The sequence below is a fragment of the Camelina sativa genome, chromosome 5 (assembly GCF_000633955.1).
Source record: "Camelina sativa cultivar DH55 chromosome 5, Cs, whole genome shotgun sequence".
In the NCBI taxonomy this organism is placed as follows: Eukaryota; Viridiplantae; Streptophyta; class Magnoliopsida; order Brassicales; family Brassicaceae; genus Camelina; species Camelina sativa.
The window spans coordinates 8,262,016-8,282,795 of record NC_025689.1 but is presented as its reverse complement, the minus strand read 5'-3'; the positions used below and the strand labels follow the sequence as shown (position 1 = coordinate 8,282,795).

The 20,780-nt window shown below is 35.0% G+C and overlaps 3 protein-coding genes and 1 long non-coding RNA gene across 5 annotated transcripts; 1 reads left to right on the top strand and 3 right to left on the bottom strand.

Annotated features, from left to right (window-relative positions):
• Positions 1,463–1,960, bottom strand: LOC104789004 (probable transcription factor At4g01260). The gene has a single exon (XM_019245238.1). The coding sequence runs from the start codon at positions 1,958–1,960 to the stop codon at positions 1,463–1,465; it is 498 nt and encodes a 165-aa protein (XP_019100783.1).
• LOC104786153 (uncharacterized protein YNL011C-like) lies at positions 2,602–5,730 on the bottom strand. Its single transcript, XM_010511491.1, has 13 exons — positions 5,460–5,730; positions 5,120–5,236; positions 4,917–5,049; positions 4,499–4,595; positions 4,332–4,375; positions 4,088–4,244; positions 3,851–3,922; positions 3,685–3,768; positions 3,437–3,538; positions 3,313–3,360; positions 3,120–3,245; positions 2,940–3,032; positions 2,602–2,857 (listed from the first exon to the last, which is right to left on the bottom strand). Exons 1-13 carry the CDS (start codon positions 5,632–5,634, stop codon positions 2,768–2,770), a joined length of 1,338 nt encoding a protein of 445 aa, XP_010509793.1. The 5' UTR covers positions 5,635–5,730; the 3' UTR covers positions 2,602–2,767.
• LOC104786152 (protein PFC0760c-like) lies at positions 6,008–8,324 on the bottom strand. 2 transcript variants are annotated; one of them, XM_019245479.1, is made up of 7 exons: positions 8,242–8,324; positions 7,922–8,049; positions 7,378–7,548; positions 7,290–7,326; positions 7,061–7,167; positions 6,675–6,935; positions 6,008–6,566 (listed from the first exon to the last, which is right to left on the bottom strand). In XM_019245479.1, exons 2-7 carry the CDS (start codon positions 8,009–8,011, stop codon positions 6,168–6,170), a joined length of 1,065 nt encoding a protein of 354 aa, XP_019101024.1. In that variant the 5' UTR covers positions 8,012–8,049; positions 8,242–8,324; the 3' UTR covers positions 6,008–6,167. The 2 variants fall into 2 exon arrangements, with proteins under 2 accessions (XP_019101024.1, XP_010509792.1); XM_010511490.2 differs by having other exon boundaries at positions 7,290–7,548.
• LOC104786151 lies at positions 14,667–15,667 on the top strand. The gene is made up of 3 exons (XR_767455.2): positions 14,667–15,188; positions 15,269–15,390; positions 15,459–15,667. It is a non-coding gene; the product is annotated as an uncharacterized LOC104786151 (long non-coding RNA).

Genomic DNA, 20,780 nt, shown 5'->3' with positions numbered 1-20,780 from the left:
GAATCCATTTGGGGTGATGTTAATACTTTGCATTACTTGCGCCGTGATATTTGGAAGAAAAAGCTTCCCTATATGTATATAATATTTGTTAACTTCCTTATTTGTATTTTGGGTTCATTTGTGGATTTATTTCTATAAATCAGAAGTGGAAACCTCTTGCTCAAGTGGTTAAACAAAAAAACTGATAATGACGACGGAAACCTTTCCCTCCGCTTTTTAGTTTCTAGATGAAGACGGAATCTTCTTTCACCCACTTGGAGTCCTCCCTTTTGCTTGTGCTCTGAGCAAGTTCCACAATATAATGGATTTTGTTTTCCAATTAAAAAATAGAAAACTATAGATAAATAGAAACAATGACATATGTATATATCTTAAAATTAAAATAGATAAGATACTTTCCATTATTGATAGTATTTCTTCTTTTATTACCAAACTATAGATTTCTTCCATGCATGGCTCTTCGCCTCTTCCGAACCAAAGCCAAAAGAGCTAAAGAAAATTACAAACGATTTTGTCATACTATCGGGACACGAATTAATGATCTTTTCCAAGAAACAAAATTTCAACAAATAAGCTATTTACCCCATACATTTTGTAGTTTACCTTCTTTTTTTTTTGTTATCATTCCATGTCGATTTTACGTACACCTTATATGACTTCCCTTTTGTTTTTTTTTAACATCGTCGTAGTCTATAATTTCGTGTCTAAGATAGAATAGTTTATGTTAAAGGATGAGAGTAGTACACTTTTTTTTTTCTTTTGGCGTGTACTTTACATATTTTTGTAATAAATTCTGTTAGGAAGTTGTTTTGTTTGTCATATCCGCAACGAAGGAGCAATGGAGCATGGGCTCAAATGGATGTCTCTCTACTTGACTTATACGAGTGACGTATATATGACCAAAAAATATATTACATAAAAGCTATCAACGAAATATTGAATATAAGAATAAAATGTGATCACTTAAGAAGTTTTTAATAATTATAATAATGTAAGTAACTGCCATTATCTTTTTCAACTAGAGAAATTTTATATTGAATTATAAAGAGTTCAATACATATACATTATCTCAAAAGATCATAAGGCTTGAAATTTTATCTAATACAATAGCCAACTTATAAACTCAAGGATTACCTTCTAGTAAACATTACCATTGTGTCATTTTATCTAACAGAACAACCCAACTTTTATTGATGTTGAATTAAAATATCACCAAGATCTTGACGAAATATTTGTGCAGGACTTTTCAATGGATTTTTTTTTTGGGTGAAATACTATATAGATAAGTCTAAGGTGTGACTTTACTACTCTTGCATTGTGTGTTTTTTCGGATTCTATTCTAAGAAATCAGATCAGGGGAACATATCATCAGTCCGCTTCAAAGAAAGGATTATAGTTTCAAAAACTAAAATGCAAACGTTACAAAAAACATTAAAGAGCAAAGTCAAACCACCACTAAAGCTCAAAATGTCACCAACTCTGAGGATGCATATTCTTTGTAAATCACATTAGCTACGTCGGCCACAAGTTCGATCCTTTGCAAACAAAGCTCCATATCCATTGCCTTGATCTTCTTCCACTTTTCCTCGAGCCCTCTCTTCTTTGGTCCATCGTCAACTTTATCCCACGCCGCAATCACAGTGGATTCATCTAACCCCAAAGATGCCTTGTAAAAAGATGCTATCTCTTTACCGAAGGATTCACATGTGCTTACAACATTTACGTCGCAATCCAAATTGATATCCTTGAGCTTTCCTCCAAGCTTCTTCCTTGGTTTGCAAGCAAGGACACTTTTTCCCTCTCCAAGGCACTTTATCAGATTCTTTCTGGACGTTTTCTTCAATCTTCGCAGATGCAAATTCAAGATTGGCTTGAAGCAAATCCAGTTGATCCCTTTGGCTAAATAACCATGGAAACATTTTCTGCTCGCGCCTTTCACATTCATATGATCAGTCGTCATCTCTTCTGAAACATTTTGTACAAGTACTGTCAGTCTCAGCAACAGTAACAAACTCAACAATATGCAGTTGTTAGTCTCATATAAATTAGACACACATAAACAAAGGGTACACGGAGTTTAACCAGAAAAAAAAGGGTACACGGAGGAGCTCTACAAACCTGGTTTCTTATCTGAAGCTTAAGGGTGTTTATGAGTTTAACTCCAGATGTATCAGATATATATATATATATATATATGGTGGAGTCGAAAAGGTATGTTAGAGTTTAACTCCATTCTTAGAAGACTTCTCCGTCGATCCATGTTCCCACTAGTGTAATTAATTTGAAGTGGTAATTCAATGTACCAAGAGTCCAAGATGCTCTCGTGAATTACAAAAGAAGTTAATTGCGATTAATATTTTTCGAAAGAGAACTGTATTAATAATTAGTACAGTTATTGTAACAAGAAAACCAATACTTAGTGCAGTTAATTATTAATACTTATATTAGTTAATGTAAAACAATGTTGGTAAACCATTCTTTATGGAACAAGAAAAAAATCCTATAAAATTTAATCTATAATTCCGGTTATGATTCTATTGCTATTCTAACAACACTCTGTTTTCGGTATTTGTTCCAACAAACAACATATGATCCAATCTGAGAGAGAAAGAGAGGCCTTTATCTTTGCTTAGCTAAAGAATATGATCACTGTCCATTCATAACCTTTTATATCAAGTCACAAAAGGATCAAATTAAACAGTACCAACAACTTCATAGTTTCAATTCCGTAGATGAAGAAACTAGCTCTGACCTAAAGAATAATTATTTACACCACCAAACTGGCTAGGGTGTTTATCAGAGAGCTCGGGCTAAACAAGACACCGTGCTTCGGGTCAACAACACTCTCCACAACTCTCTGCAACAGAGAGGAAGCAACACTGAGTGTTTGTTTGTTGTGCACATAAACTTGGAAAGAAATTAAGGAGAGAGATACTAACAACATCGTTGATCCCCTGTTCAGACAATTGTTTGAGATCCACCACTATTTCTCCATCTTTCGGGACCAAAAGTGTGTTGATGTAATATCCAGGCTGTACACAAAAATAATTTTCTTGGATCTCTCTATACGTCTCATAAAGAAGACATCAAGAGAGTGTGAAATGAGAAGAACCACTCACGGGATTCTTGAGCCGGATATTAGGATCTCCATAAGTCCTGTTTAGAGCGTCAGCAATAGCAGTCACAAAGCAGGAAGCAGTGAAGCCGCTTGTTTCTCGGTCTTGGCTACCATTCAACAAAAGTACCTGTGACCAAGAGAAAACATCAGATTGAAGTTTCCACCAGTAGTTTTCTTGATTAGCTTTGGCGTACCTTGCGACATGACCTGGAAGAGATAATCTCTCCAACACCAAGCAGAACCTGAAGAATAGAAGATAAGTCAAGTCTATAACAGTAATCACTAATTTATAATTCCGCCATCTTTACAGGTTCTTACCAGTGATGGACAAATGGAAGTGAATAAGGATCCCATAGCGTAAACGATACAGTCCACGCTTCTCAACTGCTCCAACACAGTTGGGTTAACTGGTGGGAAGACCTATTTAATGGACATAACACCATACATTTGCAATGTCAAATCTACCAGAGAAAAACAATGAAATGAAGCAGAGACCTAAAAAGATAGAGCTTCTTTCAGGGAACCAGAATCAGTAGAGATAACATTTTTTTTTTAGAGTAGTTAACCTCATGAAGCAGATTATTGCCTTCACTTGACATGTAAAACACTCTCTTTATCTTCGATGGAAGAGCTGAAGTCGAACAATGTCTCTACTAGAAATATAGAAAGACAATGTAAGAAACAGTATTCGTGATCATCATACAAGTTCAATGTAATATGTCAAAAGAACACCTTGTCAACAGTCTGCAGAGTCCCATGGGTCGGGTGAGAGATTTCATTCTGTCCTCGTATTATAGTCCCATCCTACAAATTCATGTGAAAACAGTAAGCTTGCAATCAAATTTGCCACCTGACTTTTGCAAAGTGATGCTTTAAGTTGCGATACTGACACTCAATATACCATTAATTGCCATGTTTGGGATTCTAGAAACTAACTGCTGGAACTCAAATAGAGATCAAGCTTCATACCTGTAATTCACATCCTAGTGTAAGCCTATCATTGGTTGATATCACTGGGAGGACCAAACTGTTACAAGGAATCTCTGAAACGCGTGAAAACAGAAAAATCGCAGCATCTAAAGACTGGAAAAATATCCTTGCTCCAGCAAAGAAGAAGTTCCCAATGCTACAAGAAGGATACAATTAAAAGTAAGTTACTAAACAGGAGAACAAAATTATAAACACTTGAAGCTGAGAAAATGATCTTCAATACCTTCCATTACTGAAGCAAAATCTCTCATTAGGTCGTCTAAGTATCTGTGTCGTAATTAACATGTCAAGTAAGAAAATGACAGAATATAAAGGTGAAGAAAAAATCTAAAGAATCAAGAAGTTGGAAATGATCAAACATGAAACCAAGAAAGTATCAGTTAACACTACCTCATTCTGAAAGTATATTAAGAAAGCGCGGATTGTTTCACTGTAGGGTCTTGATACACCATCCCACAGAGGATGATCACCTTCCACAATATCATACCTGTCAAAGTTCCAACTCAGCCAACTTTATACTACACAATACCCTCCACCATTGCATTGACTAAGAGCCTAGCCAATTAAATGAGAAAATAAGGAAGATGAAGGCTAGCTACAAAGGAAATAGGCCTGAACAACGAAAGTTTCATTCACACGACATTTTTGGAGTCTGCAGGACTTCTGTGGGTACAATTCTATAAAATGTATAATGGGAAGAGATGCTTGATTGTAACACGAGCTTAGAGCCAAGACCTGAAAATTGTAAGTTGAAAGAGTAGGGCTACACCTATGTGCATAAAGAAAGAAGAATGGTTGGATAAATTACCAATCTTTCTTGGCCTTATGTGCATCAATAGGTAAACGATGGCCAAGCAACCGTCTAACAGCAAGTGCCTCTGAAGTACTTTCATCAGACAGCCTTAAACACCTCGAACGTATGTCACCAACCGCTGGTCCGCCTACAACAATGCAGATACATAATAACATCCTTAAAAGATGAGTTTCTGGGTCTTGTGCCATAGAACTTACCGAGAACACGAACAATCTCAGCTGTACTTCCTCCATCATCAGAGACAGGAAGAACATGAGCCACTCGGGTTGTTATCTTCTTCAACTCTTCCACCACACCGTTAAATCCAGTTCCACCTTCATCCCAACCAAAAAAAAGAAAAGAGTAACTTAACCAATTCAAATGTATTACCAAATGTAAGGCACTTAGCTTTGCACTTTACAACAAACAGAATTAAAAACTACTTGGCATCAGATAACCAAATTCACAGTAATTGGTCAAGATCTAAACCCAAATTGACGATCTTTACAATAAAAAATCGCAACTTTAGGGAGACCCACAAAGTAAAGAAAGTGGAACCTGAGAAGACGAGGAGAGAAGGCGACTCCACGGTGGAGGAGGAGGAGCAGCATTCAGCCGGAACAGAGGCAGCCATGAGAGATGTTGAATTGAAGTGATGGGGTTTGCTGCGGAAGAGAGAAAGAGATTGAACCTTGTAATGGACGAGACCCCCAAAATAGCAAATCTCCGCCATTACCGAACAACTGAAACAGAATCACACATCTCTCTCTCTCTCTCTACCCTTTACGGTTTTTGTCTATTTTTCAAAGCGTATGATTTGTTGTTTCGCAATTTGGCAGTAACCCAAATCTTTTAAGTACAACAAAACAAAATATTAATATGTATCTACAGAAGTGGTGGTTTAGTTTGGTTTTCTTCCTGGTTCGGTCCAATAAATCAAAACTAGTGTTAAATTAGATTTTAGTTGTATTGTGTTGTTTACATATTTTGTCAAGTGTATGAACTTTAACATTATTAAATCTGCTGAACACAGAAGGACAAGCAAATAAAGATACGAAAAATACACTAAACATTATATAAAGAGCTAATAGAGTAACATAGCCGTCTGAAAAACGAATGAAACACTCCAAAAAATTTATAGAAATATAGTTTTCTACATACACAAAGAGATATCAATGAAGCCGGATGTAAAACGTATAAAACTCAAATTAAATCACACAAAAGTTGCCAAAAAAAAAGAAGAAGATCAGAGTCCTAGACTCCTAGCTAGTCCCTCGTCACGTAAACCCAATCACTTTCTGGGAGAAGGGTCTCGACCTCACTAGATTCCGTATTATTCCCAATCTCCTCCTCTTGCCTCACATCCACGAATCCTTGTAGTAGTAACTTGTCCGATACGTCATCTTCATAGTCATGAACCCCTGATGATTCGTTACTTGAATTGCTCATCATTATATGCTTCCACGATATCTCCTTTACTTCTTCGACGTCTTCAGAGTGACACTCCCCAACCTCCTCATCATGAGATGATTCATCTTCAGATGATTCATCATCTTCTTCTTCTTCGGATGATTCATCTTCAGATGATTCATCATCTTCTTCTTCGGAAGACGTGTCAATATACTTTAACAGCTGATAATCACCTTTCCATTTCAAACTCGAATCCTAATCACAAAGACAATAACCAAATCAGCTATCGGTGAAAATAACTAGCTAGATTCCATAATTCGAGTATGAAAATGTGAAAAGCTGTAGCACAATTAAAATACTTACATTAGCTTCTTCATTGTGATGATGGTAGCAATCAGGAATATAGTTCGTCGCAGAGGCCCCCAAATTAAGCTCCGACATGTCTTCGGACGATTTAGAAGTTGTAGTATCATCTTCATCATCCCATGATTCATCATCTTCTTCGGAAAACGTGTCAAAATCTTCGTTATCTCCATCATCATTATCTGCTTCTTTGGAGGGGTACATGGCACGAATCATCTTAAACATCTCCTCATGGTCATGGTTCCGCGACAAACTCGATTCCTAATCATAAAGATTCAGTCAGATAGAGACAATAAACAAACTAGCAAATGATTTATACAAAACGGTGATTTACTATTCTAATGAGCGTGGATATGAATATGAGAAAAAAACTGCTTTAAACTTACATTATCTTCTTCTGAAAGTGTAGATTCGACTTCGTCTTCTTCTTCCTCTTTTTCACCATCACCAGCAACATTTTGTACTTGAATGAAACTCTCTGAAATTTTCAAAGCTGCCAAGGAAATCAATATGATACTTGTTAGTCAAGAAACCATAAAAGTACTCATGTTGTAGCTCTACTTTAATTGGAACTTACAATAAGACTATGTAGTATTTATACTATATAATACTTACCACGCATAGCCCTATGTTGGCTCGGCTTATCTTCGACCTCAGCAAGGCACATAGACCAGCAGTGTTGAACCGGTACTCTTTCATTGACCTCAGCAAGGCACATAGACCAGCAGTGTTGAACCGGTACTCTTTCATTGACCTCAGCGACAGGATCTTGAGAGGAATATTCTTCACCAGATTCACCACTTTTTGGCTGTCCGGTCAAGTCTTGGATAGGCTGGTCGTCAACTCTGGTCAACTCTGTCCAGAGTTCAATACCCTGCAAATATATAGAAAACAAAAACCGAATCGAATTAAACTTTTGACAATCCTCAAACTATTTTTGGACAGATCTAAGTATCTAACCATCATCAATTATGAATTGTAATTCTGGTTTCTTTAATGGATTAGACCGTGATTGTGTTTCATACAATATACGATGGGGATAAGCTAGATAACTCGGACTATGTTGATTCCATGTAAACGAATATGAAAAGGCAAGAAAAAACTACAAATAACTCTTCTACTGACTATTTAGGGTTTAGCTAATTTATATAGCTCACAATGTGTAGACAGAACCATAAACTCATTAATTTTTTAGGGCATTAAGCATCATAATATAAAGACCAAACTAGGAGAAGAACAATACTGACCTTCTGTATCGTTTCGTCAATCTTGGTAAACGCCAATCCGATTCCATCCATAAACTTATCAACCCATTGGCTATCATCAACGCCTCCCATCTTCTTCCGTCTAAACTGATTGGTATACCGAATGAACCCTGTGTGAGAGAGTTTCAAAAGTTCAGTCCTCTATGATTCTTAAAGTTAGCAAAAGCAAAGATTCTCCTTGATTTTATATTGTAAGCGACGAAATAAAAGGAGTGGATCGTGGAAACCCTAATAAGAACGAGAACTACGATCGAAATCGAATGCCTGAATTTTTTTTGTAAGATCACTAAGAGAAAACTTACGATTGAAAAACGAAACCACAAACGCGAGGAAGTTCTAATTAAGGAAGATTTGATTTGGAGAAACTGGAGTCTGGAGAGATAGAGAAAAGGTTAAACAAGAGTTGGGTTTATTATACTTGTTTTCTTTTCCTTTTTCTTTTTTAGAGTTCACGATTTCTATAACACATAGGATTTGGACGTTTTTTTTTTCTTTTTTTTTTTCCTTTTTTTCGGTAGCACACATTGCCACGTTGGAATAGGATTGCCAATTAAGTCTATTTTAATAACAATGAAAAAATAATAAATTTTATGATAAAATTAAACAAAGAATAAACAAATTTAACCCAAAAAAATAAAGCGAATAGTAAAATTGGTTATTTTCTTAGACTGGATTTTGAGTGACAGATCTCTTTGAGTCAGGACACGTACCATAATTCGCATCACTAAACACATTGAGGCACAACTCAGTATCCACAGAGAAGAAAAGTCCTTGGCCAGGATTGTTCTTGAGATACCGTAACATTCGAAGAGCAGCCGCATAATGCACATCAGTAGGACAAGAGAGGAATTGACTAAGGTTGTTGACAGTAAATGTGATATCTGGCCTAGTAGTGGTAAGATATAATAATCTACCAACCAATTCCTTATAAGAAGTCGCATCCTCTAATAAAGTGCCAGATTCCCTACTTAGATGTACCGTTGGATCCATAGGAACAGTCTCGGGTTTGCAAGCAAGCATACATGTTGCAGCAAGGATATCCAAGGCATACTTGCGATGGCACAACAAAATTCCTGAAGCATTCCTCGCTATCTTTAGACCAAGAAAATACTTCGGAGCTCCCAGGTCCTTGATCTTAAAAGCTCTATGAAGAATAGCTTGTAGAGCCTGCAAATCCGAATCATTGTTGGAGGCAATCATAATATCGTCAACGTATACTAACAATATGAGGAACGAATCTCCAATTTGCTTCACAAACAAAGTGTTATCTCCGGGAGCTTGTTCGAACCCTTCATTGAAAAGAACTATGGAGAAGCAATGGTACCATTGTCTGGATGCCTGCTTAAGTCCATACAATGATTTGTGTAGCCTGCAAACTTCATTTGGGGGTAGAGGAGCACCATTCGCAGGAGTGTAACCTTGAGGAAGACTCATGTAAATCTCTTCCTCTAAAGTACCATGCAAGAAAGCATTAGTAACATTCATTTGGGTTAGTTTTCAACCATGTTTAGCTGCAAGACCAATAACAAGCTTAACACTAGCAAGTTTAGCAACTGGTGAGAATGTTTCAATCTAATCAATGCCCTCTTGCTTCGTGTAACCTTTAGCTACTAGACGAGCTTTATATCTGTCTATCAAACCATCTGGGTTATATTTGATATTGTAAACTCATTTACACCCATGTAATCAATGCTTACCTGGGGGTAAAGATTCAACAGTCCATGTATGAAGATATTCAAGAGCAACGATCTCCACATCCATAGCTTTCGGAAAATGAGGTTGTGCCATGGCTTGATGGAAATTTTGTGGTTCTGTTTCAAGTGAACAAGAAAGAACAAAATCCTGATAGGAAGGCTTGAGTTTCGAATATGTAAGAACAGAAGAAAGAGGAAAAAGAGGTAAGGAAGAAGATAAAGCAGAGTCAGAGTCAGAAATTTGTAAGGGAGAAGAAAGAGAAGAAGAATGAGAATCTTGAATAAGATTGCAATGGTAATCAGATAAGTAACCTGGAGCCTTCACTTGTCGCTTTGACTTCGTGATGAGTGGCAAAACATGTCCTGCAACAGCGTCCATGGTCTCTGGTGATGATGATAAAGGTGCAGCACTAGAGTGTGATGCAGAAGCTGATGATGCATTCAAACTAGATGCTAGAGCATTACCATCATAAACAGGATAAGATGCAGAATGAGATTGATCCAAACAAATAGGCGTAGACAAAGGCAAGATAGTGTTGTTAAACAAATCATGTGAATGAGATGACGACTCCATGGTTTCAAATGGGAAGACATTTTCATGAAAAACAACATTACGAGATATAGAAACAACATGGCTATCGAGGTTTAAAACTTTATACCCTTTATATCCTAAAGGATAGCCTAAGAAAACACAAGGAACAACCCTAGAAGTAAACTTGTTTTATCTTTAGCAAGAGTAGACACATAACAAAGACAGCCAAAAGACTTCAAGAAATCATATTCAGGTTTCTTTTGAATCAATTTTTCATAAGGTGACATTTTTTCGAGCAACAAAGAAGGAGTGCGATTAATAAGAAAGACAGCAGTCAAGACACAATCACACCAATAAGCCAAAGGAACAGCAGATTGAAACAACAATGCACATACAACATTCAGTAAATGTTGATGCTTACGCTCAACTACAGAATTCTGCTCAGGAGTATATGCACAAGAATATTGATGCACCATGCCATTAGTTCGAACAAGATCACTAAAAGCCAATTCTTGTGCATTATCACTTCGTATAGCTTTGATATTAGCATTATGTTGTATCTTAACATGCTTAATGAAATCAGGAAAGACAGTAGAAACATCACTTTTATTCTTTAACATGTAAAGCCATGTGACTCTTGTACAATCATCGACAATTGTAAGAAAATACTTATAACCTTCAACAGACTCGATAGAAAATGGACCCCATATATCTAAATGGACAAGATTAAATGGTGAGGAAGACAAATGATTTCTAGACACAAAAGATAACTTTTCTGTTTTGCTAATGGATAGTGTAAAGAACTAGATTTGGACATTGGTAAAATACCCGACATATGTTGTAACTTGGCAGGTGATGGATGACCTAGGCGTTGATGCCAAAGGTCTCCATCGACAAGCAATGATCTAGAGAAATGCGCAGAAAGGACTTCAGTCTCCAAGATATAAAGACTGTGAATTAAGACGCCTCTACCAATCGTCAAGTCTTGAGAAAGGTCCTAAAGAAAACAATTATCAGAGTAAAATGTGCAGAACATTGGTTATGTTTAAACAAAGAACTCACACTCCAAAGATTGAATTTGAATGTAGAAACATGCAATACATCATGAAAAACTAGATTATTATCAATATGCACAGTTCCAGTATATGTTATCGGCACTCTAGTGCCATTTGGGAGTGAGACCGTGACCCCTGAAACAGGATAGATCTCACTAAACAAGGCCAAGTCATAACAGACATGACTAGTGGCTCCACTGTCAATTATCCAAGCACCATTAGGAAGAACAGAGTATAAAGAAGTAAGAGAATGATGTTGAAAAGTGAAAGAATGATTCTCATATCTTAGACTTGAAGATGGAAATTCAAAAGAAACAGTAGGACGTTGGTGCCATGGCTCCATTCTCAGTTATCGTAGCAGTTAGATGAGGAGATGACTGCTCCGGAAGTCGAACATGAGTGTTTAGTTGATGGATCAGAGAATGCATTTGATCAGCACTGAACTGACTGAGGTCTATACTAGTAGCATTCATCGCTAGTGTGGCATATAAAGAGAAGAAGGATTAGACACTCCATTGCCACTAAGCATTGCATTAGCCAATACACCAGGTCGTGCATACTGATTTGGCGACGAAGATTGTTGAAACTGGGACTGAGTTGGAAATTGAGGATGAGTTTCTGAGGTAAGCTGACTACGTGGTAACGAGTATTGCTGAGTAGATGGTCTTGGACTAAACTTGTGTCCTGGAGGATAGCCATTCAATTTATAACACTTATGCACAGTGTGTCCAGACCGGTTGCAATTAAGTGCAATATGGACGTTGACTTGGTTTATAGTTCATAGCAGCATAAGCTGTATTATCCGACAGACCAGTATATCCACCAGTAGCAATATCAGGTGAACCACCATAATAACCAGTAGTAGCCGCATCAGAAGGACCAGTGCTTTGGAAGAAAACATTCTCGAGCTTTGTGACATGTTTGATTGTCACTTGTCTCTCATCCTGTGTCACCATATTGAACGCATCAACAACAGTAGGAAGAGGTTTAAGCAACAAGATGTGCCTCCGAGTAGCTTCGTACTTCTCATTAAGCCCCATCAAAAACTTGGTGACCTTGCATATTTGCTGTAACTTCTCCCACAACAAAGCAGCATTGCACTCGCACCTCCCACATGTACAAACAGGTAATTCCACATAATTTTTGTGTTCCTCCCACAAGGTAACCAGTTCCGTATAGTAAGTAGTGACATCAAGAGAACCCTGCTGTATAGTACTCAATCGCTATTCTATCTCATAAACCCTTGGAGCATCATCTTGCTTGAAGCGAGATAACAAATATTTTCAGATCGCTTCAGCAGTAGGCATGAACAACAAACTTTGGCTAATCTTTTTATAAACATAATTCATCAACCAAGTTGCTACCATATCATTGCACGTAGACCAAGATCCAGCATCACGATGAGTATCAGCGGGTTTAGGAATAGTACCGTCTATGAAACCGAGTTTATTTCGAACATTGAGCGCCATACGAACTGAGCGACGCCAAGAATGAAACTCAAAACCAGTAGAAAGACGATCGGAGACAAGGATGAGTCCGGCGTGATCCACCGTGTGCAAGAAGTACGGATTCTCGTATTGATCGGAGTGGTAAGGAACAGTTTCTTGAGTCACTGGTCGATTTTGAGTTGTCGATCCCATTTCTGATGATGAAATTGAGAAAGATGAAGAGGATCTATGTCGAATTGATGAATTAAAAGAGAAAACAACAGATCTAGCTCAAAGAAAGGAAAACAGAATCGCGAAGAAGACGATGAAAATCGCAAGCAAGATAAACGAAATCACAGCGAAACAAAAGGAAACAATGGATTCGAGTAAAGCTCGTGAGATTGAACAGTTCATGATCACTAAATCGAGTCTGGGTTCAGCTCAACAAGGAATATGAATGAGAAACAATGGCGGAAGCTTGATTAGTTTGTTAGAGTATTGTTTGCTCTGATACCATATTAAGAGTACAAACTAAATAAACTGATATTTCTCATTAATGATAAAAGTGTATGTACAAGAGTATTTATACTCTGTATAAGTATAACTAACTCTATACAATATACTCTATCTATACAAGTATAGTATACTGTATTTACATGTATTTACAACCTTATTATCCAATAAAGTCAATATATATTTGTGCTTCCTAATACTCTCTACCCTCCAAATAATAGGATCAAAAGTGAAAATTGAAGGCCATATTATGAATGGGAGAGGTTAATTTGCGACGATATTCAAAGCTCCAATTACTAAACTAGTGGAGAAAGCTATATAACTAAGAATCCAAACGATTTAAACACAGAGTTCATCTTGAGTGTGAGTACTTGTTCTAAACTCATCTCCACTTTTGCTTAGACAAGATAAAATGCATTGAGGAGGAGAACAAGTGTTTATCACTTTTGATGACATTGAAACAGAAAAAATATGAATCAAGTTTGCATAGCTTAATTAGTTGACTTTTAACTAGATTGTTTCTTTCTTGGTAAAACAAATCATATTTGTTAGTTGCTAACCTACTGAGATACTCAAATTTACCATGCAAAAGCTACCCATTCATAATATAAAAAAAAAAACTTCTTATAACAAAGACGTATTATAGCATACAGAGGAAATACTAAACGATAGGAAAAAAACTACAAAGAAAACTATAAAAGTTGAACCATATGCTGAGGGAACGACACCTGAATGCGTATGACTAAACCCTGGCCCTCGTAGAAGAAATGAGTATTCCATTATTCACATTATAATATTCAGAAATGGTTGTTATTTGTTCAACTTTTAAAGTGTCTGGATACTGTTGTTGATATCTACATTCTACAATCTCAATCCAAATTGCAGAAATAGTATTCGTTGGGCAAGTGGCTGGATCTCATATGTGCGAATTCACGATTTTACCACCCCATTGTACGACGCTTGTGTGTTCAGCCAAGTCGTAAAAATCTCTGCTGGCCAGTATCCCACCGATATGTTGTTGGACCCTAAACTTAGCCACCAGTTTCCATATTTATAAGTTTACAATTTTTTTTACATAAACATTGCAAAAGATGAGAAACTAACCTTCCAGACGTGGATGGTAATCTCAAACTGGCTTCCTTAAAAGGAAAAGAAAATAAAAGTAATGGATCCTCCCATACAGTACTATTAGTCGTTTGGATAAAATCCAGGCATCAGACGTTATAGCATCCAGTTTGTATGCATCTATATATATAAAGTTATCTTTCCTCATTCCTGGTGTTGCCACATCATCACTCTTATTTTAACAAATATTAATGGACTAACAAATTTAACTTTTTAATATATAGACTATTATATTTGGCTTCTCCTAAGTTAAAATATTTTTCAACCCATAACTTTCTCGGCCCAATCTACTTCAGAATAGCTAATGGTAATTTATTATGTTCCATCCTAATAATCAGCTTCTATCGCTATCGTTCTCCGCCTTATGTCATGATGGTCCGTTACCTATCTTCTTCTCTACCGTTTATGTCTTTCTCATCTTCACTACTATGGGGTTTCACCATCTCACCTTCATATGCATTCATTGCTATTCCAATAACTTCACTCCTCTATTATGTGCTTTTACTTAGGGTTCGTCGATTCCAATCTTCATTGTAACGGCGAGGATTCCAAATGGTAAGGATTGTTCTTCAATTCCCTCTTATTTAACTCTTAGCCCACTACTACACCTTCTTATTGCCGTAATTCAGTCATTTGCATATAATACATCATCTCACTAATTCAATTTCTCACTTCCCAATCTGCCAAAAAAATCCATTGCGGCGATCATGGATCCCCTTTCGTATTTTTTGCGGAGCTTAAACCTAGCCACCTTGAGCAACGATTACTAGGTAGATTGCTCAGTTTCAAGCTGCACGTAACGTTAAAAATCTGGCTGACTTCTGCCTTCGAGACTTCCATCACGCTGTTAACAGCTTGCGTTTGTACCTGCGATCGATGAATCGGGAACCATGTCTTGCAGAGGTCTCTCTTTCCCTCTATTTTCTATATGTTTCTTCATAGTTAATTTGATGATCGTTGATCGTACTGAATTGTTTATGAAGTATTCTGTGTGATCGAGCTTTGTACTCATGGGGAGGTAGAGACATTATGAGGAAAATTGTTGTACTGAGTGAGTTCTTGCTTCCTTGAAGATATGGATTCTGAAGCTACAAGCACTCTTATGGTCAGTCAAATGTGTTATATGTGTTAGTGCTTTAGCTGTTTTCTCAGTGCTGAATCTTTTTGCTTCAGGCTGCAGCAGATAAATGTGTGTCGGTTGACTTTCTTTTGTTTGAGAACCAGTCAATCCATCTAAGCCAGGAGAAGACCTCAGATGCTTATCGGATCTTAACAATTGTTCAATTCAAAAAAGCGTTCCTGGTAGTATCCATATTACTAGCTGCTTTTTATATTCTTTTTCATACAAAGTAACTAAATCTCTCAGATTTTGATGACTGGTTCCTGCTATTTTAATTATTTGATTCTATTATAATTTATCTATAAAGAGGTATTGATTCCAGTACAAGATAATACAAGAATAGTTCTGAAACTGATATGTTCTATGTATTCAGATGGAAAATCACTTCTTAGCCTTGAAAAGAGATGGCTTCAGGAGCTAAAGGATGACACTGAAGAATCACTGCTGGCCAGCAGATGCAGTGTCTGGTGAAGAAGAAGGCACGCCTGCATCTTCTACTATTGCCAGCATGTATAGCGGAAGACACAAAAGTGCACCTAACCAACAGACTACCAAGAAAAACCCCCAACCAACGCTGAAACGGAGGGGCAAAAAAACACAGCAAGAAACTAAAAAAACTAACCAAAAAACCTTATACCTAATAATAAAATCAAAGAAGCTACCCGAGAAAAATCACATTGGAAACACAAATCAACTGTGGAAAAGTTCAATTGCGGTAGCAGAAGTCTGTTATACGAATCTAAAATAAATAGGCTAAAACAAACAACATTATTTGACTCAGAAAAAAAGAGTATCTGAAAAACGAAACCTACAGCCATAGTACACAAAAAAAAAGTGGGTAACCCACCTTAGGAGGCCAACGACAATATGCTTTTAGACTCCTATGGGCCTAAGTTAAACGATTAAAAGAAAAAAAAAACAAATATATAGTACAACTAAGAAAACAAACTATAGGAAATAAAATTTGGCAATGTAGACAACAAAATAGAAAAAAAAAATATTCATAAAAAAAATTAAAAAAAAAAAAGCAAAAACAAACTCCCGCTGGAAAGATTTTAAAAAGGCGTTACACTACTACACTACTTTGGCAGCAATCAGACCAATTATCAACTGCACCATCAATGACATGGAAAATAGATGCGCACACTGCTACTACTACAAACAAATGCTCAAGTTTGTTTTTTTCATTTAGCTTAAGGAGCAACAATATGGTTTACCAATGTTATCAACCTTAAATCTCTGTTTTTCTCCTTCTTAAACAATAGCGACGCCTCCAACAGAATTAAAACAAAAAAACAAGGAACAACCCTGAAAGTATAGCAAGTAAACAAAAGATGGAAAAAAACTTTTTTAAGTCTGCCGCTTACCATCACATCAAAATCAGAACATAGAAGATCAAAATATGATGAAGAAACTTCCAACAATCGATCTCAAGAAAAAAGTCTCCAAGTATTACGACGAACAGGACATAGTTATATGCAAAGAGGTCTTTACCTTCAAAATAAAAAAAGAGATGTGATGGTAAGCCTTACAGTAAAGACAAACAGAGATTCAGAAATCAATTAAAAATTTTTGGCAGCACTTCACAAATCCATCACCAAAGACAAAGAAGCAAAGAGATGAACACACTTTTAATAAACTAAAGAGATTCAGAAATACGAATGCCACAATCAGTTAACCGTAACACTAAATTATATGAAAAAGAAAACCGAGCCAACAAAAAAATAACCCGGACTGTATAAAATTACAGCAAAATAAACAAGAAAATTAATTTTTCTCAAAACACAACTCACATCGAATCGAAAAAATCACTCAGAGGATAAACGGAAAAAAAAAATTACAACTAAGAACAAAAAAACAACTCACAACTTAATTACGAAATCTAAGGAAGCCAACACATTTTCACATAAACAAATTTGCAACCCAATTCACATTTACCTTTGACGAAATCAATAGGGGGATAACCAAATATCCCCTATAGATGTGAAGCGAGCAGGAAATCAACTAAATATGCAAACCCCAAAAAAAAAAATATATTCAAGGGATGACTGAAAAAACGATTACGAGCATCAAAGACATAAGTTCAATCCTCATACTGTCCTCTAGATCGCAAACATTGCTCTTCTCCTATCCGTTCATGAGGACATCGAATTTTGAAAAAGAGCAAATCCATTCCCAACTCAATAACATACAAATAATCACCCAATAGACCAACACATTATAAGCCTTACAGAGAAATTAGGCCCGACTGAAACAATCAAAAATAGCCAAAAAAAAAAGAAATGTAAGTTATTGAATTTATTTGTTTTTCTTAATAAAATCCAGTACCTTTTTCACTACAAACACTAAAATATTGACAAAAAAAAACTACTTCAACAGTTTACAAAATACATATGAAAATATTAAATAATAATTCAACCACAAAATGACAAATAATAATAAATTAATCACAACAAACAACTACAGCCAAACAACAACTTCAACTACACAATGTTAACTTCTAATAATAATTTTTTTAAATAGCATTAAAAAACACAGAAGATGATCTCAATTTTTAAAAAATAAACAGCAAACTAAATTATACTTCCTACAAAACCTATTTTTATAAAATAATATCCAACAAAACAAAATAAGCAACTAAAATCAAATACAAAAACAAACGTAAAAATGAATTTACGTAACCAAAAAAATAATGCACAACAACATCCGGAATATATCTTAATCTAACTACCGCGCTACGCGCGGATCAATTGCTAGTTACTCTATAAAATAAACATTTTTGCTATTATCATGCAAAAGTTATTTTGATAGCCGACAAAAAAAAAAAAAAAAAAAAAAATCATGCAAAAATTATTTCAAAATATTTTGGGGTAGATGATTTTTAGTAAGTATCTTTCAAACAGCCAAATTATGGTCTTGATTGGTAATGACTGTTACTTTTGGTTGTAGAGACTTTAACTTTAAAATTTTAGCTGCAGAAAATTTGGTTGTAGATGTTTTGACTGTAGAAACTTTAACTGTAAAAACTTTAACTGTTAAAATCTGATTGTTTACCAACAACTTTTAAAGCTGTAGCTATTATTTTTCTTATCATTATTAAATAATAAATATATATCATGTCAGAAATTAATTGATATAGCAGTTTAATGACAAAATAAATTTTATTAATGATAAATTAAAATTTTGAAAAATATAAGTCAATCAAATATGTGATTTTGTTTGAAAACAAACAACTATAAGAATACGATCTTAAAAAAAAAACAACTATAAGAATAAGATCTTAAAACAAACAACTATATAAACAACTATAACAAACAAACAAACAATTAATGATTTTTATTCTCTTATTAATGATGAATTTCATAAACTCTTTTATAGTATTATTAGTGATGATGATGAAAAAAAACTATTATTGAAATGGATCTTAAAAGAAATAGAAAAAAAATGAGAATAATTAATTTATAAAAATAAAATATATATTATATATTTTTGAAGAGCTTTTAAATATAAAAGAAAGAAAAAAAAGTATGCTTTTAAACTGTTTAGTTTTAAAGCATGAGTTTTAACGCTTTTAAAAAATTGGGAAAACAAGAAAGATAAAGAAAAAAGTGGCTTTCAAAAATTTAAAAAATTTAAAGCAAAAAATATATGATTGGTAAAAAAATAGCTGTCAATACGTTAAACATTTTTAAAGTCTTAAAAGTATGTTACCAATCATGACCTATATCTATTAAAAAGAGCAACTACATTTCAAATTCTCCAAAATAACAAAGTCTAAGTTTTTTTATTTGGTTAGATATTAACATTTATATTGATTTGAAACATAAGTGTGATAAGAGTAGAAGATAATATCAAAGTTTGTTTGCAATTTGGATCCTAAGATCATATTTCAAATTCAAGTATACTGAAATTAGAAACGGCTTGGTTTCAGTAAAAATAGCAAAACTTAAGTAAAAATTAAGCAAAACATAAGTAAAAGTTAAGCAAAACAAATGACTGAATAAAGGAAATTAGGAACTGAAAAGTTCAAATCTGAAACATTAAAAGCAAATTTTGTGCCTATATTGTCATTTTTTTTGTTTTTTTTTGTTTTTTGGGATTTTGAATGACACTTCATGTAAATTTTAGTTTCAGTTAATAATGTATTAACGTCCAAAACTCCAAATATAAAGTAAATTGAATATCAAATTAAAATATGAGAAATCAAACGTACGTACGTAGGCTTGTTGTCATTATACAACTTCGGCAGAACCTACATTTTTGAATAATTATTTGTATTAAATAATGACAAATAAAATTAAATAAGATACATTTATCGACAACAAAAAAAAAGAAAAGAAAAAAAAAACTCACCATCGTTTTTTTTTTCGACGGCCGTTCTCTTTCTCTTCGGCGGCGATCAGAATGCCTATACTCCGATCCGCTATCTCTCCGACAGCAAGTCATTTCTTCTCCTCCTGATCTCTCTCTCTCTCTCTCCAGCAGTAGTCTCTCCACTCCGCACTCTCTCTCTCCGATTTTCTAGGTCTGTAACTTAGAACTCTCTTTCGAGACTCAGCTTTCTCCGGAAGTAGGTTCTGTAAGGTTTTTTCTTTGGGGTTTCTTTTTTTTTTTTTGTAAAACCTACTTCTGTATCAAAGATTCATCTTTTTGGTTTTTATGTGTGTTTTTTTTTTCTGAGTTTACTAAAGAAGAAACCATGCGGAGAAGAAATAACATCCGTGTTTACATCAAACAAACAGTACATCAAACAAACAGTCGATGACCCTCTCTATCTCTCTCTCTCTCTCTCCCCTTCTCGTCCGTTAATTCCTTCCAAGAGATGACACTATCTTTTTTTCCAGTTTTGAGCGTATACTATTCCCTACGTCAATTAAAGTAGTTAGACCATGGCCACTGGCCGTTACTCACATAAGTACTTTTATTAAAAAATTAATAAAAAGAGGAGAGATACAAGAAAATGAGGAGAAACGATTTCTCCGGAATGAACTAAAGAAACGGTTCTCAGACCAAATAACACAAGTGTCACCCTTTAACTGGAACAAATATTAAAAAATAAATAAATAAAATTTGCAATAAAAATATTTTTTTTATTTTGTTAAGTAACAATTCACTGTTTCTTCCACTAATAATGCCTTTACAGCTCTTTTAGGGCAAAATAGTTGGGTGTATGGGTTGTAATATATAGAGACAGATTGTTAATTTTTTAATAGAATAATTATGTGATCTTTATTACAAAAGAATTTAGAAGTCTACCGTCCGTGAATTTGATACCAAAATCAAAATTCTACCGTGAAAAATCAAACTTTTTATTATCTTTTTAGCCTCCATTATAACTCCCTAATATGATTTTCTTTTTTTTTTTTTTTTTTTTT